This window comes from Elaeis guineensis, chromosome 8, assembly GCF_000442705.2.
Source record: "Elaeis guineensis isolate ETL-2024a chromosome 8, EG11, whole genome shotgun sequence".
NCBI classification, from domain to species: domain Eukaryota; kingdom Viridiplantae; phylum Streptophyta; class Magnoliopsida; order Arecales; family Arecaceae; genus Elaeis; species Elaeis guineensis.
The window spans coordinates 132,003,671-132,021,926 of NC_026000.2; the positions used below are offsets into that span (position 1 = coordinate 132,003,671).

The 18,256-nt window shown below is 37.1% G+C and overlaps 1 protein-coding gene and 1 pseudogene across 2 annotated transcripts; both read right to left on the reverse strand.

The window, feature by feature from the left end:
* Positions 1-3,546, reverse strand: part of LOC105049621 (exocyst complex component 5-like) — a 54,377-nt pseudogene extending 50,831 nt beyond the window's left edge.
* Positions 3,547-4,053: 507 nt separating this feature from the next.
* LOC105049622 (kelch repeat-containing protein At3g27220) lies at positions 4,054-16,620 on the reverse strand. 2 transcript variants are annotated; one of them, XM_010929339.3, is made up of 7 exons: positions 16,252-16,620; positions 14,343-14,531; positions 13,711-13,940; positions 13,344-13,514; positions 9,949-10,054; positions 6,222-6,428; positions 4,054-4,483 (listed from the first exon to the last, which is right to left on the reverse strand). In XM_010929339.3, the coding sequence occupies exons 1-7, from the start codon at positions 16,453-16,455 to the stop codon at positions 4,319-4,321; spliced, it is 1,272 nt and encodes a 423-aa protein (XP_010927641.1). In that variant the 5' UTR covers positions 16,456-16,620; the 3' UTR covers positions 4,054-4,318. The 2 variants fall into 2 exon arrangements, with proteins under 2 accessions (XP_010927641.1, XP_073098634.1); XM_073242533.1 differs by lacking the exon at positions 6,222-6,428 and having other exon boundaries at positions 16,252-16,587.
* Positions 16,621-18,256: the final 1,636 nt, after the last annotated feature.

Here is an 18,256-nt window from a genome sequence, read left to right on the forward strand (position 1 = left end):
TCTCTAATTTTTAGGCCCAGTTAATAATAGAAAATTGCCAATAAAATGAGCATTCTATAGCGTTTCAAAAATTCCCTACTGTAAGGTTCCTCAACCAATCACACCACAAGTACCTATTTAAAGGAAATTTACTCAGATGAAACTTGTCCTCACTTTAAGATATCTTTCCAAACATGGTATTAATTTTGCATACATTTGAAGTAATACCCCAGTGCTTCTTCTGAGTGTCCATATTTTCAACATCTTTTCACAAGATGCATGCTTAATCAAACCAAACATACACGCCTTGATTTATATCATTTTTTTCTCACCACTTATTGAGTGAAACCCACAAATAAACATGTAAATTGGAGAGAAGCTTCTAAGATAAATTATCTAGCTCCCATACTTAGACCTCTGCATGTTCAAGTTATAAGCCTTTTCAAAAATTTACCAATGAAAAAGAAATAGAAGATCTACGCGTATTCAAGTATAGGGTTTCAACCCTAAATCTAAGTTGCTATTGGATTATTGACCCAAGCATCCCTTAAATTACTTCTAGTAAAGGGCCTCTTATTGTAATTGATCCAAAATTCTGGTGCTGATCAACTAAAAGCAAATGTTTGACAGCATAAATGTCACATATGCTTTTTACAAGATTTAAACTCGATTTTGTTTGTTACTTTTGGGGTGATTAATAAATTTTGCTTGATTTATGGCCAGCCTTTAAATTACCACAGTAATTTATTTTGCTGCACATCTTACATGAAATTTTTGAGACAATGACAAAGTACAAGGGTAGGAGTTGATCCTCCAATCCAGCACCATTTTAACAAGCAAACATGCCCTTGGGATCCTTTTCCCCCTCTTGCAGCGGGGTGGAAAAAAGGCAAAGATACCATTGACATTTTTGAGAAATTTGTAGTTAAAATACTACTGCAATTTGATAAGCTAAATTAGTAGAAAATCCCAAATCTCAAAGATCTATAACAATAACTTCCTGATCACCATGTTCAAGGAGTTTTCATGATAGGTTATATTATACCAAACAGCCCAGTCTATTTTTTACCTTCATCTTCTGAGTGGTGCACTTTGTAAGCAAATAACAGACCATCTGCCATGCTGCAAATTTAGAAGAAGGGTGATACTTTAATTTAATGATCTTCCTGGCAAATCTACAAAGTCTTAGGCTTTTGTCACTATCTTATGGAGGACAAACCAATGGCAGATAAGATTGAAGTTTCTCGAAACTGTGTCCTAAGGTGCTCATGTGTTGGTAATGCTCTCATGACCCTCTAATATATAAATGGATGGTGGTTTGGATGGAGATGGACATACAAAAACATGCACATGCAAACAAATCCACAAGAAGAATATTTCCATGATTTTCATCTAACACATTCTCTTTTTCTAGAAAAAAGGAATTCGTAGCCTTCATGCCTTCACATTTCTATCTCAAAAATGACAAAACAAATTTTAATCATGGCTCCATAATGGAATAGTGAACGTCTCCCTATATATCTTCATAAGTTCATCAGGGCCTTCAAGTGACGTGGAATGTAGCCTTCTTAGAAAGTGATGACTGTCCACTTCATTGGTAATTAACAAGCTGATAAAATTTTTTACTTCTTTAACTCCTTTCTGCTAACTTTCTAAAGAATTCGGTATTAGAATTTCACTTTTTGTCCATGGTACTCTATAATGTACACTCAAAAAAAAAAAAAAATCTTATGCTTATCCAATTTCAGTTTCACTTTGAGACCCATTCTCTCATTTACCTCATCACTCTTAAAACCCTCATCAATTTCTTCTTAAGCCCCAAGTCCTTGTAACTTTGCTTCCATGAAGCCGAAAAAATTAATAATAATACTAATGATGATGACGATAATGATGATGATATTCTTTTACACTAACATTGAGAAAGTCAGAAACAAAGAAACCAACTAAGATCAGCAATTAAGCAACAGATCTTATTGCACACTGAATCTTTAGAGAATCTAACTGTACTAACATCTGCAAGGGTCTTTCGATGTTTGGCATCTTGGACAGCAACCTCCTTCCCCAGATGCTTTAGCCTCCCATCAATCTTTAATTCACAAAACAAATAGACAACATCACTCCACATACAAAATCAAATGATACCAACCAGCCATCACCAGCAAATCCCGAAACATGAACCAGCCGTCGGAGATCGATCAACTTCTTACATGAATCCTTAAATAGACCAAGCAGCTTATCAACCATTGGGAACAGCGGAGGGTGATGCCCTGGCCCCCATTTTGCAGCATCCAACGTACCCTCCGGCGAATCCCCATCCTCCTTTTGGAAGGAAGGGAAGTGCTCCTTCAACAAATTCCCAAACAACGCATCGAAAGAGAAATCCCCCTGCATAAAAACGAATCAGATATGAAGAAAAACAAATCCAAAATCTATCCATTTCACATTAAATCGAAGCAAGTAAGGAAATGCGGATCGAATTACCTTGAAATCATCGATATCTAGAATGAGAGGAGTGGCCATAACTATGAGATTAGCAGATTCAGAGCAGTGTATGGAATTTAAAATGGCTTTTTTTTCTTATTTCGGCTCTTGATGGAATAGGATTTTTTTTTTCCAGGGTATTTGGGATCTGAATTTGGATTAGGAATAGGAAGCTACGTTTTTTATTTTCGTTTGTTTTGTGGTTGATTAATTGGCGGGAGAAGCGGCGGAATCGTTTCCGGCTGACGTAGTCCAAAAACCAAAAATTTGGGTGCGGAAGTGGTGCAGGGTCGCAACTGGCGATTATTTAACCATGAAGGTTGCTCTATTAATTCTTTGCGTAGGTGGCATTCAAGTAACGTGCATAAAACTTGGGTCTGTGACAATTTAATGGAGATAAGCAGAAAGAGCTTATATTATGCTCATGATGATGAAAAAGGAGAAAAAGAAAAAAAGGGCAAAAAACGAAGAGATGGTAATGATGGGGGCAATAAAGCTAGCAGGTGTCATAGCCCTAAATTATCTAATAAAACTAAGTACTACATAGGTTCATCAGTCTCAACCAATCCTCCTCCCAACAGCTTAAATTTTTGGACTGTGGATCTATAATAAATTATAGAAAAGCTAGACTTGTTGCACATCAAAATCTTTATCAGTCATATAGACCCCTCATTGGACGATATCAAGATGAGCAGAACTCAAGCCATATGTGAGTCTCCCTCTCTTAAGTAGGAGCCAACTGTAATAAAAGTACCATAAGATCATATAAGAAAAATCACCATAATCCCATATTGACTAATAAAAAATGTATCACATGAATTTATTAATTTGGATCAGTCCTCTCGAAGCTTTGAGGCTATGAGTCCATAACACAGGTCGGTCCCACTACTAAATTCATCTTTATAGGTTAGAAAATGGGGTCACAAATCAAGACCTGCACTCCAAGAGGGATGAGTATGAATACAGCCAGCACAGCCACAGAAAGAAACCAAAATCCAGCCCAGTGGAAAGCTAGATTTCATCGGATTTGGGTCAAGCTGGCACTCAACCTGACCAAACTCGCTCGTAGCTCGCAAGCTGTTTCATCTCAGTGACACCTCAGAGCTGGGACCCAGAAAAAACAAGGACTGAGAAAAATCTATTTATCATTACAAAGCAATTGTAAATGGACGAAAACCTTGATTGAGGCTAGGTAGCTAATCCACAAAACTGAACTGGGTGCTATTTTATCAGTTTTTGAATGAATATAGGATAAAGAAAATAGTTCTCCTTTTTTTGGATATTAAAAATGTTGTTGGGGTGGTGGGGGGGGGGGGGGGGGGGGGGGGTTTATATTAAAAATATAGCCCTGCTCGTTACCCATAAACCTCTACCATCCTGATGAGGGAATCGAATTCAAAACCTGGATGCCAGGTACAACAAGAAAAGAGATTTTCATCACCAGGCGAAGCTGGCATCTTAAGGTGCTGATATTCACTTGTCATGAAGTTGTACTACCGCTAACTACTCTCCCTGGTGACAATTTTTGTACTTTTTTTTTCAATTGCATGTGTTCAAAGATAAGTCCGCCCACATAGATCAACAGAAAATATCTTAACAAATCAAATTTCTGAAATGTAGGTAGTTATGAACAATGGCATGTCTTGCACCTCATCCCAAGAAGCAGTAATGTTGACAAGAACTAAATAAGATCGCTGAGTTACATATGTTACATGTAAAATTTGGGAAATACTAGTGGTTGACTTATAAATTTATACAGGGACAAAAAGATGAACCCCTGAAACAATTAACAAGCTACAGATAGAAAACTAAGTACAGCTCGCAGGAACTTGATTTTGGATCTCAATTAATGAATAGATTATAATCTTAGTTTAGTTCTCCACATGCATCCAACAACCTTCTTTGGAGATGGATCATCTGGTCCCCTATCGCGCTGTCCAGATGTGAAATATAGCCATCCATCCCAGAAACCAACCAAGGTGGTCTTGATGCGGAAAGGCATCCGCCCAATCACCGACCAAGTCTGTACATATAAAGGAGCAGCAAATAAGTCGATTGGAAGAAAAGTGATAATCACAATTACTAGTGTCAGAACTATTTACAATAAATGGATTTTTTTCAGACATTAGAAATTGTCATTTTGAATAGAACAACTGGCAATTACTGTAAGCTCAAAGAGAACACTGTAATAAGCTCAAAGAAATTAAACAAGCTAATCAGCAGAATTGCCATCATGCTGCAGGATACAGGACAAGAGGTTATTAACCAAATTACGGTTCCTTGTTGTTGGGGTCGGAGCTTCTAAAACCAAACAACAAAATGAAGGTGAGAACGAGCTAAAAATATGACCATTCCTTACTAAAAAAATTTATCTGGTGCCAACATCTGGTTGAAAGTTGACCATAAAAGTTCTCAAATTTTTTGACATATCACATTCAATCCAGCATCTTGAACCTGTACACAGGATAACCTTAGCAATCAAGGCAACAAACAGGTTCAGGAAACTTGAGGCCAAGGAGTACTAAGAACAGTGCTAGAAATGAGTACTTCATGTGTATAGGTTATTGTTTAATGCTTTAAACTTCAGTTCTAAGAAACCGGTTTCCGATTGTTATCAAGTAACCCCATTAACACCTACTATTACAATGGGACCTAATTACACCAACTTTGAGTCCTATTTAGCAATAGGTTCCTCTAAGAGGCTCATTGCTAGATAGAAAATTCAGTCTCTGGTTCCTTATAATGAACACCAGTGGATTTGTAGAGAATAACTAAATGTAATTATTCTTCATTATCCAGTGCAGTATTAAAGCCAAACTATTGATTGCCACTCCATCAACATGTCTCTGCATTATATATAACTATAACCACTTCCATATTTTATAACCATACCACCACTTAGCCCAATTCTTATTTTGAGCGAGAGAAACAAGAGAACTGCACCTCCCAAAACTGGAAGTGTAATTACCAACTTAAATGGATAATTAAAAAAAATAATACTGGGATATCACAGCCATCCATACTACCTCTCACATGCACTGCATACAACACAAAAGAACAAATAAAAAATTTGAGGCAATTCATATGTAATCGAAGTGCCTTTGAAAAAGTCCATTCACCATTTTTAGCCGGTCTTCTAGTATTCGAGCCTTTTGATTGCACTCACAATTCTACTAAAGCTTATGCACAAAACCAATAGAATGAAACTTGTAGATCCAAAACAAAACTGACTAGGGATAATGAAGCAATATTGGCAAACCAGACCAGAAATCATTGAAAGGGTGCTTTCCAATCAAAACCAGCTTGGCCAGCCAGTTTGGATGGTTTAACCAGATATAATCATGAGAACAGCTCTGCATTTTCTTAAACTTGTTTCAAGTAGCATAGTGGTTAAATTTATTTTCTTTATGAAGGAGAACTAGATTTATATCCCAGATCTTTAACACAATAAATTTATTTAACTATTTATTAATAAAAATGGCTAGCATGTCACAAAATCATTCCAATTCTACCAGTTGTTTTCTTGTTTTATACATTGTTTGATAGCTCAGCCAATAAGTTCAGATTGTTTCAATGGCAATCACATTTCGCTATACCAGGATTTTTCCTGGATTTGGTTGTAACAGGTACGACCATCTTGTCTAGTCTACTCTTTAAACACTAATATTAAAGCAACACAGATATTAAAAAAAAAATCAATTAATTAATTAATAGCAAATGATTATGCTATGGCAAGTAGATATAGATAAAATGGTTTATACCAAGGTATCTAAATGAAATTGGAAGACTTCGCCAACTAACACCATCTTTTTGGTTATAGGGTGTTTCTCTGTCGTGCCTCCAACGATAATAATGGAATTGTTAAGTATAACCCATGCAAATTCTATATGGGAATCTGGTTTAGGCATTGGAGTCAATTGCTTCCATTGTATTCCATCATCTAGCATGTAAACATCACCGTACACAACCTGTACAGAGATAAAATTGCAAATGTGAAAAATGAAATCTGAGAATTCAAAACAAGAATGACATGCAAACTCAAAATGTAAAAAGGGAAAGAGAATTTGACATTCCATTCACATACAAAATCATAGTCAATATGAAACCCAAGAGCCAGAAAACAGACTTACAATATCATTCTCTATGCATGCAAATACGCATATAGGAGTGCTATGAAGGTTGGAATGGACAATGCTATCTTGTGGACACATGCAAAGAAACTTGTATGAAGCTCTAAATCCATCTTATGTGCCTCGTTTGGTATCACTTGAGGAAAAGTGACACCCAGACATGACACTGTATGTGGGCAAATGGGGTGTGTTTGACAAATAACATAGATGATAATCATGAAAACCATGGTGATTAACCAAGTTGGAGGTCAATCAGACCAAGGAGTGCTTTAAGGGTTCAATATTTAATGCTCTCTTGTGGATACATGCATAAAAGCTTCCATGACGCTCTAAAGCCATTTTGTCAGCTTGTGTTTAGGGACTTTTTAGAGTCCCATAAGTGGTGGTGCATGTAGCTCAAGTTGCAGATGGAGGCCAGCCCCCACCTGGATGCCTGTAACTCCAATTACACAATAAAGTGATTTGCTCGTTGGGCTGCAGCTTCGAGCTATCTTATGGTAGGTTGACTCGCAGTCAAGATGATGAAGGGATGAGTTGCAGCTGCCCAAGAAAGATCTTCATTTTTTCAGAAAAAAAAAAATCTCTCCTCCTCCACTTCTCTCTTCCCCAGCCCTGTTCTCAAACCCCTCCCTGTTGCCACCCTCAATGTCGTCACCTCGAGGAGGCCCATGGCCACAGCCACCTCGGACTTCACCGCAATAGAACTCTCCTCCCCCACCTTCCCTTCTCCTCTCCTCTCCTGCTTTGCTCTTGAGTCCCTCCTCACTGCCCCATCACCCGTAGAAGGCCCATGGCCACCACCTTTGCCTTGGACTTTACCGCACCACCCTCCTCCACTGCACCTCTTCCTCCTTTGTCACCAACCACCCCCTCCACCGTTCCTTCACCCAACTTGACCTCCTTGAGGCCTACACCACCACCCACTCCGTCCCCATAGGCACCCAACTCCATGCCCAGGTCCTCACCATCAACAGCTTCAATGCCGACTCTTCATCCAAAACACCTACTATTTGCATGTGCGTCGAGAGCTTTGATCAAGCATCTGCTAGTGAGGTGTTTAATGGAATGTCTGTTAGAGACACCACTCTCTGCCCAATCTCACCTCCAAACATAAAAAATGGCTTTCTTGTAAGCCGACTGCCACAACTTAAGTTGCAATGCAACTTGAATTGTGGTGCAATTTCAACTACAGATTTCCAAAAAGCTCCTTATCATACCTAAGGAAAAGTAATGCCCAGACATGCTGGCCAAACATTGGCAGATGGGGTGTAATTGATAGATGATAAAATTGATAACTACGAAACCAAGCAAGGAATGCCGAACCATATTGAACCAGCTGTTCAGGGCATACCAAACTGGACCAAATAGAGACTGGCATGACTCAAGCTCTATATTCAATTCGCTCCCCTCACTTAGAAACATTGAGAGTGTGAGAGAGCCCCCCCCAGCTCAAAAAAATCGAGAGAGCAGAAGCACCCCCTCCCCTCCCCCGTAAGCGCCACCCCCCTCCACCAGATGGTCTACCTTCCCGCTGACGACAGTAGGTCCCTCCCTCCCTCTCACATGTGGTTTAGGTTAGCATTAGGTTAGAGTTTGCCAAGGCGGCCCTCGCCCCTCCTCTCTCTCTCCTTTTCTCCCTCTCCCTCCCTTTGAGAAGGGGAACGAAGCAATCCCCGATTTTTTGCTATTTTCAAATTTTGAATCGAAGTTGGCAAACCACATGCTGACTTCAATTCAAAATTTGAAAACAAAAAAAAAATGAAACAAACCAGAATGGCACGATATGGACTCAATACCATACCATCCCGTCCACCCACCAGTATGGGTCCCGATATCGATTCCGTAGACCTTGCGAGCCAAAGCATTCCAATAAGTTGGAGACTCATAATGCCAAATAGTAATAAAATGAAATTTTTAAGTGAATAATGAGATCATAATCCATGTCTGTTGGTCAAGAATGTGGTGGGCTGTTGGCCAAGTAGCACATGTGAGAGATCATAAATTTGAATTAGTTATCCAACATGTGATAGTAAGTCATGAGGAAATAAGCCATATCCATATGGCATAAAAATGTGCCCATGTAGCTACTAAGTGGACAAACACAATTAAATTTGGGTGTACTGCGAATGGGCTCCTAAGATGACTCTTCCAGCTTTTACAGGTTCGATCTAATTGCAACTAAATATGCCCACATATTTGATGTGGCCCATCAACGCAAACCCAAGATGGCATATATTTTAATAGTTCCTTGTTCAAATCTCTTTCATTATGAACACAAACATACAAAAATTACCAGAAGCAGTTTTATTTCATGGTAGAAATAAAACTAAGGGTTTTCCTGATCCATTTCACTTCTCCATCTAGGAAGTGATCCCCTTTTCCATGCCGAGAAAAAAGGCAATGTATTTGAGGCAATAAAAAATGGCAAATTATTGACCTAATGTTTTAAATGATTTCCTCTTTAATTTCACTGTCCAAGTTGAAGAGGCATTACTTTGATCGAGCAACAATATCTTAACAAGGAAAAGAGACATTAGAAGGTTGAACTTCAACAAGGATATATTTTAGTCTCATTTTGTGGGGGTCGTGGGGGAGGGATGGTCAGGTAAGGTCCATTAGTTTAGATGCACCTAAATCACCTAGACTTTTCTTGAAAGGCCATGGTTGTAATGTTTGATAAACTATAGAAACACTAGACCAGGCCATGTGAATTGAACATAGCCTACCAGATTGAAAAGTGGCAATTATGCAAAGAACAAAACCAGCCACTAAGGCACAGGTATGGTTCATGCATTTATTGGTGGATAAGGAGGGCCTACCCAATCTAAACTCTATCCAGTTGCCATTCACCAAAAAAAAAAAAAAAAGCTACTTTTCTATCAAATGATAGTAGCATGATAATTGATAGTTCATTCCTTAAACTGAACCAAACGCAATGTTTGAACACCATAACTTCTAAAAGTACTACAGTCACAATCTTCATTAATTACAGTAATTTTGATGAGAAATCCTAAATACTTTCAGACACCAAACTATTAAAACTATTGTAAGTTATCTTTTTTGCATTGGGCTATGTTATTGAATTCTCTATAAATATTACTATATCCAAAACTTATAATTACATGACAGCAGAACTTGGCAATCCAATACAGAATATAATGGAGAGAAAGAAATAATAGATGCATAAGGTTCATAATAGATAATCATGGCACAAAAAGGAATAAGCTCCAAATTATTCTATTTAATGGTGAAGCGAAAAAGAATTTGTGATAGATTCCAGATAAATCAGTATGAAAAAAAAATTCATTCAATTAGCAAAATGACTGCATTTGAGAACAAAAATAGTAAAAATGCATACCTCGTGTCTTCGAGAACATTTAAAAATTGGCGATCCTGGTTTAGCCATAAAATCACCCTCTTGACCACCAATAACATATAGCTTATCATTAGCAACAACACATGCCCTGGGAGCAAAATATACTTTGAGTGAGGAACAAAACAATATTAGATGTGCACCAAAAGAAGAAATATGAGAAAATATGTTTCCTTCCACTGATGGTTCTTTAGTGGCTCTTATACACAATCTCATAGTTATACATTCTATTATAAATAGTAAAGGTGGCATGATATAATAGGTTAAACAAATAGAGTGCAACGACCTATTTACCTACACAATCATGGGTGTCAGAAGTTGGCAGGAATAAAGAGGGAATCAAACAAATTGTGTGCAAGATCTTTCTTCTTTGTGGGCTCATCCATGCATTCAGTTAACAATCTATGCATAATATCAAAGATTTCATCGTGCTGTAGGAGATAGAATTAGATATTGTATATGTTGGAAGATAATTAAAGTCTAAGTGTTAAATCATTAAAATAAGAATTGTGTGATTTCTTAAATCTAGCATAACACACAGCTTATAGTCCAACTTACAAGATAAGTAGAGGACATAATTTAATTTGCATGTACTAGTAATATTACCAAAAATCACCATTTTGTCCACTTAGGACAAAAGACAAGAGGGCAATTTAATCATTCATTTAGTGCCAAGAGAAACATTGGTTGTTTCAGTGCTTGTGCTTGAATAATCATCTCTAGGTCAATATTGCATCCAAGTAAAAATCTTGAATTGCATAGATGAATAAACATATGCAGGTCTCCTTAACCTAGTTATATATGAGTTTAGACACAAGACTTGGCATTAAACAACGAATAGAAACATATTATATAAGTTAAAAGATTTGTTGAATTCATAACAAAGCAAATGCTACCCTCGATTCTAAAAGTCATTTTATTGGCAAAATGATGGCACATCATGCATAGAAGGAAAAAGAATGAGACTTTGCCAGTCCCAGCTCAGCCTAGCAAAAAAATTAATTTTCAATTTATATATGGAAACTAGTAAATATATTTGTCCATGAACTAGTGGCCATAGAAGTACATTGAGACATGCTACCCCAGATTTGACTTAACTATGGAACCCCCCCAGCACTGAGGTATGGAACCCCCCAGGCCCAGCCCCCAGGGGAAAAGATATGGAGGAATCCATACCGTATCTTACCTGGCCAGTCCCTTCTTCAAGACTTTCACCCTTATACACTAATTGTGCCCCCACTTCTTCATATCAAAGATCCAAGTTTGTATAATCACGCACCCTCTATTCCATATCAAGCAATCAGGTGAACTTTTATTTGTATATTGCATTATGTTGCACCCCATCTCCAAAAAGCAAACCTCTGATCCTAGTTCCACCGATTCACAGGCTTTCCAACTACCAAACCACCAATCCATAAGAACCAAACCTCAGCCAAGTAATAATACATAAACAGTCCATCAAGGATTCAATGTGTGTGGAACAAGGCCATCCCAGTTATTCTGTTGAACGAGACAATGCCAAGTCCCGACATAATGGATGTGCCTTCCCATCCTAATCTCCATGCTACCCATGCCATCCTGGCACTCAAGATGGTGCCTCGCTCAGACACTCAGGACAATGGGACACCCTGCTGTCCCACTGGAACTTAAATCCTTGCAACCATAAATAATAAAGATGTAAAAAACGTAGCAATTGTAAAAGGAACACTAAACTTTAAATTTAAAAAGATAAAGTAATTCTATGCTCCATCTTATTATTAATCACATCAAGTAGCTTTTGTCACAATTATCTCTGCATCCACTGATCTTTATTCCTGCTGTACGATCCTATAGTTTGTCTCATGACATGTCCAGAACACTGTGGCTTCAGAGGCTATCTTATTGTTAACCAGATAATCCTTTAATGAATCAAGATGATGGATATATATATCACATTGTTGATGAAAAAATTAGTAGGCAAGTGAGATATGATCATGCTTTTTTTTATCCTTTAGCTTCCTGAACAGTAAGGTCATACAAATAAATTATCATTTGCATGCCTCATATGCAGATAATCAACCATCAACTCTTCAACTATCAATCTCTAATTAGTGTCTTCAAAAATTAGATCTGTAATGATTTAATAGGTTTTCCATTAGATCAAATGCATCTTCCAGTAGAACAGCAGTTTACTGCTTTATCTTGCTACATGATATATCTCCCTTCAATCCATCGTAGATCTCGGCCCAATACCTTTCCTTTAAAAGCCAGCAGAAGGTCAAAGTTTTGGATTCAAAGCTGAGTTCAAGACTGGAATTGAGTTGATTAAGCAAAATGAGATTAAGTTGAGCTGCTCATGTCTAAGTTTCAACAATCCTAACATTCTCTTTTGTACAAATTGAACCTTTGAAGAAAGTCTAACGACCACCAAACCATTTTTATTAGAGCGATCAAGATACCAGAAATCCAGAAAGAATGCATCACCAAAAAAAAAAAAAAAAGGCTACAAGTGCCCATGAGAACGCAGATAAAAATAAGTTTATAAAGAAAAGAAAAAGGAAAAAGAAAAAATTATGGATAATTCTAGTTATACCACTTTTAACGGGTCCAAATTATTGTACAACTTTCTGCTGATTTAGAAGTAAACTTGACTGAAAATGACATGAAAATACAAAGAATTGCAACCAATCTCTATTGATAAAAATCCCATGATTTTAAGATTACAAAAAAGAGAAAGCTGCCTTCTCCATAGTAGTATAGGCAAATGCTTGAATGGACGATCAAACTATACTGAAGCAGCAAGCAAGGCCAAATTACTTTTGCATGCAACATTAGAACAATAAACATAATCATTTTAAAATAATAACAATAATAAGTGGATGCCAATACTTTGAACAAATTTGTCAGCTGATAGTTTTCTTAATCATAAAAGGTTATATACTTTCACCAAATCTAAGTTGTAAGACAAGTAGACAACATTAAAGGTGAGACTTCACCACCTCCTTCCTTGACAAGCATCAACAAACATTAAAAACTTGAGGAAAGAGTAGCCAACACTGAGACTGCACATTCATTACTTTCCACAAGAAATATTAATCAACATATTCATTTATCAATTATAAAATGAAAAAATATAGTATTAGTATTTATCAAAAAACATATTAGTTGGACTTAATATTTCAAACAATTAAACAAGTACAAAGAACATGACATTACAAAGCAAAAATTACAGTAAGATAAATGGAAACAACATGTTGCCACCTCTTAAAAATGTATTATATTTTGAGGCCAATTACCAAGCAATTATGTGAAGGAAAACTAGAGGGCCATGACAAGAATCATTTTATATTATAATTCTCATAGAATAATTTTATACTATTAGATAACAAAGGGACACAAACCTGTGAGGTCCACCACGTGGTATTGAAATCTCATTTTGCCATTCTTTCTCCAATGCTTTTCCATCCTTTACTGCAAGGCTCCAGTGCTCCAAACCAGGCTCATGGCGGTCCTCCTTGCTGCCACCCATAACATGGAGTCTGCCCCTCCAAAGTTGTGTTGCTGGGGCATACCTGAAAATCATTGCATTATTCAGTCTTGGAATGGGAAAGAAAAATCATAAACATGGAATTTGTGTGGAGGATGCAGAATAGAAGAAGGTCTAAAGAAATTGAGCGGGAATTTGTGGGGAAAAACTTGCTTACATTAGGGTCAAGAAGAAAATGAGACAATAAATGAAAGAATAAATATAAGTTAAATTATACATACCTAGGGACAGGTAAGGGAGGCAATTCATGCCATACTTTTGTCTCTGTATCCAGCACAAAATTCCGATTTGTAGGACCTCTGCATTGTGGGCCAAATTGTCCAGTGACAGCATAAATGTATCTTCCATCTGTTGCCATTCCTAAATGTGAATTTGCCATTTCTTTTGGCATATCAAACCTTCCGCCCCATGTATTGTCAGAGAAATTATAAATATCCACATGAGAATGCACCTAGAACATGAAGAAAAGGCCCAGAACAAAGCAAATAAGATCATGAAGAATCATGATGACAAGTATCAATCCTACAGTTGGACACAAAAATGGTAAAAATATGACACTTGTTCGTTAGAAAACCAAACAACTATTACCAACATTTTTTTTATCTAATTGGGGTGAAATATGTGGGTGGCTCACTTGATATTCATCATATGTTCCTCCCAAGGACCAAACCTCACTAACAAAACTGACCAATTACATTGATACTCCAATTAAGGTCAAATGAAGATCAAGAACCATATTGTTTGTGAAATGCGAATAAAAAAAAATATGAACAAGAAGTCAAGGACAAATGAAGATCTGAATCTACTAGAAGGAATAAAAATAATAATTCTTAATTTCATCAAGGTCCCTTACATAGTCAATGGTACCGTATCCAGCAAACACATATAAAAGATTCTCAATCTGTATGGCAGCACCATCTAGACGAGGTACAGGTGCCTCTGCCATCTCCTCCCACTCTAATTGAGGAGCTGGTAAATCTGCAAAAGTTGCATTCAGATATTTGGAAATTTTTGCTTTGTCACTGTTCAATTTTCCTTTTGTCTGCAGGGAAAAAAAAATGATAGTTGATGATATTATTTCATCTAACTAGCCAACAAGTAGCAAAACAGGGAAGGGAACACTTATATTCCTAAGGAGAGCCAACAAGTAGCAAATAAGAGAATACGTGTATGCCCAAGGATTTGTAATTAAGCAATAAAAATATACTGATTATAGCAGCTAGTTGTTCAAAAAAGATATCTGTGTTCAACATAATCAAACATGTTTGATAAAAACTTTCCTGTCCAAGATGCAAAGCTTGTAGATATAATCATGAAAAGGCACACTAATAATTATGTGAATAATTTAAAATATAAAGCCTAACTGGTAGTGTAAATGAATATGGAATACTGAGTTCTAAGGAAGAAATGACCCAAATAATCAGCAAGCCAATCATGAAAGTATAGATCTTTCAGTTCATTATTAGAGAACTCCTTGTACACATGCTACCTATAGGTAAATAACCGAAGAATCCAAAATTAACAAAGAAGACTCAAGTAAACATAGCAAAGACTTCGATTATTCTTTGCATAGATTTATACATGATGCTCTTTGATTAGTTATTAGAAGGTTACGTATCTCAAAGTAACAAGATGTTCTGACCCCTCTTCTTTATATAGCTGGAATGTAACCATGAATGTTTGATTTTTTTCTCCTTTTTCTTTGAGAAAAGAAGTTTAAGAAATGCAAATTTGGCACCATTTAAAGTTGACAGGCAAGACAGCCGGTTGCACTCACTTCTATTTATAGTGAACAGAAAGATAAATTATTTTTGACAGCGTTAAGATAGAGGTTAGTTAAGCAAAGTGCTTCAGAGGTGTTATCAGAACAAAGTATGCCTTAGACTAAATAAAGATTCCGTATGATGGCACTTTGACCAAAGTGTTTACAAAAACACCACTAAGCGATATCAATGTTAGAAGCACATGAGACTATTGTCACAGCAATAAAAATCAATAATATTGAGAAATGTACAGAAGTTGCAAAAAAAAAAGAAAAAGAAAAAAGGATAATGTGGAAGAAGACTATATGATATGGTGAAAGGATATCGAACAAAGATTGCAAAGGCCACCATAAAGAGTATGATCGACATTTTTGCCAATAAGAATGAAGGAATAGTCAAAAACCTACAATAACATGGATGGATGCTGTGAACAAATATGTTCTAATAGCAACGAAGAGTGAAAAAGTACATTGAACGCAGCTGCACTGAATTAGTTAGATTCTAGTTAATTATATGAAGGTAACAATTTGAAAGATAACATTTTGGACCCTTTACAGATGCGACCATTGGAAATCACATCCGACGTCGGCATTGCATATCAATATTTAATTCAACAGCCACCATTTCTGCGCTTGGTCTCTACATAACACATTAGTCTTAAAAAATAACCAGTAGTTCGTATTTTGTCTTTGATGAAGCATAACCACCAGCCACATTCTCAAGAAATTGACTAAAAGCGCACGCGCGCGCGCGCACCAAAAAAAAAAAAAAAAGCTTTTCATCACATAAGAAATAGAGAAAATTAAGAGAAACATTTACATTAAAAAAAAAGAGTAATATTACGACAAAACTTCAATTTGGCAGGAAAGGAACCCATATTGCATACCAACCAACCCAAGATTTCTTTCCACATTAGCACCAACAACCTAAATCTGATTCATTTCTTCAAGAATATAATTTCCACACCAGTTACTGGCAAAGAATCAAGATCCAGATCACCTGTTTACCCTTGGCCGAGCCCACACCGATGACATTATCGAGCGAGCTAACCGACGTTGTGGACCAGTAGCGCGAAAAGGAAGACGATGACGGAGACGAAGAGGCCCAGAGGAAATCCGCGACGAGGACAATCCCGAGAAGGGCGACGACCGCGAAGAGGAAGACGTACTTCCTCGGCGTGTGCTTCCCTCCGAACTTTGCCATGGATCGCAGGAGAAACCCTAGAAACAAGAAGAAGCGAAGAGAGAAGAGGGGGAGAAGAAGAAAGAGGAGGAGAAGGTGAAGGGTAAAGGAAGGGAGCGCGAAGGAGAAGCGATAGGAGGAGAGGAGAAGGCATGGGGAAGGGAGAGGAATACAGCGGGCGGGGTTCTATGGTTTCACGTGCACAGGTTCTTGTTTTCGGTGAGCTGCCGCCGGGTATACGCGGTGCAAGCGCGATGGGTCGGGTCGGAACCGACCGGGAGCCTACTGGAATTTAACCCCACGGTCCCGGACGTCCCTCAGGCCACTCGCGGCTCGATTAGACCCGCTTTGATCGATATTTGAAGATTCGTGGATTAGGTCCGGTTCAAAATTTAGATCCGATGTAATTTCCGGATCGGTTCAAGAATTTGTATTTTTCAACCCGACATCCGGTCTAAATTGAATTCAACAAAAAAAACCTGAATTATGTAAATTTCCTTCCATTTCGATCTAAATATCTTTTCTAATTAATTAAATAAATTTTTATTTAAATTAGTTCTCAATTTCACCTCAATAACTAGAATCTTTTGTCGTACTAATTTTTTTTTAAAAAAAATTTATCAAATTGATGCAGATTTCAACTTATTAATTAAAATAATATAAAAGCTAAAAATACTATTTAGAATAATTTTTTCTATTGATCTTCGGCCTAGTCAGCAGCCTTCCCTAGCTTACATAAAATCCTGCCAAAAAAAAAAATTTACTATAAAAATGCCATTCAAAATGACAATTTTAGAAGCGTCATTCCAAATAGTATTTTTAAACTTTTTTTTTTTGTGCATGATGTCTTGCACTAACACCTTAGTTTAATTTTTTTAACTATTTTTTTTGATATGTTTCTCATTATTATTTATATTTTGATTTATATGACTTTTTTAATATGGTATTTTCTTTTCCAACATTTTGAAACACATCTGAAAACCTATATCCATATCCACAAATCATAGCATCCTAACGTTTGAAATTAAACAAGCAAAATATCTAAAACTCCGATAGAAATAGTAATTAATAATATAAGATAGAATAAAAATATCAAGTCTACAAAAGGAACCCCACAGTCTATAAATTCAAAAAATACTAAATCTCACAAGGACGTCGTGGTACCCGTGGCCGCTTGGACCTTCTCAGGAAGGTCCTCAACGATTGCTCCTGCTCCTGTGTCACTTGTGATGACCCCTTTCCTGTATTAGTGGACATCTCTTGATCAAACATATGAGGAATAATAGGTGCTGTCAGAGCATCTACGAGTTTAGTGGCCCTCTCAATCCCCTCATCTGGATCCAAGGATGGGTCTGTAATAAAAGGATCAGACCACTCAGATGAAGACTCATGATGCTAACTCAGACTCGATGCTATCATCTAGGGCATGTAGAAAAATGAATGCCCTGGCATCTGTGGATAAAAAAGTGGTGGCATATGTGCAGCATGCGACGATGACATCTACGGAATACATGATAATGGCATATGTGAAATATATGGTGACGGTGTATAGCTCATATCTGGAGCATCGGATGCTCCATGCCAAGGCGCACAACTATTTGAATCATAGCCAATCACCATCATTGTCCCTCAACATGATCTCTCCTTCTCTTGCAGTATTCGGATCCGTTCGTCCTCATCAGTCGTAGATAGAGCACGATGAGTGTCCAACATAATACCTGATAAATGATCAGTATATATAACAAAAATAAAATTAGCAATACATTATAGATAGGTAAAATAAAGATATAACAGAACTACATAAAATATTTTGTATTAACGA

Bases quoted from the DNA above. Each gene is read 5' to 3' on its own strand.
- LOC105049622 (XM_010929339.3), bottom strand. From the start codon at position 16,455: ATGGCAAAGTTCGGAGGGAAGCACACGCCGAGGAAGTACGTCTTCCTC. The intron at 10,055-13,343 runs GTTTGTGTCCCT...TTTTGCTCCCAG, and splicing joins CCACGTGGTGGACCTCACAG to GGCATGTGTTGTTGCTAATG. The intron at 4,484-6,221 runs GTATAAACCATT...TTATATGTACAG, and splicing joins AATTTCATTTAGATACCTTG to ACTTGGTCGGTGATTGGGCG.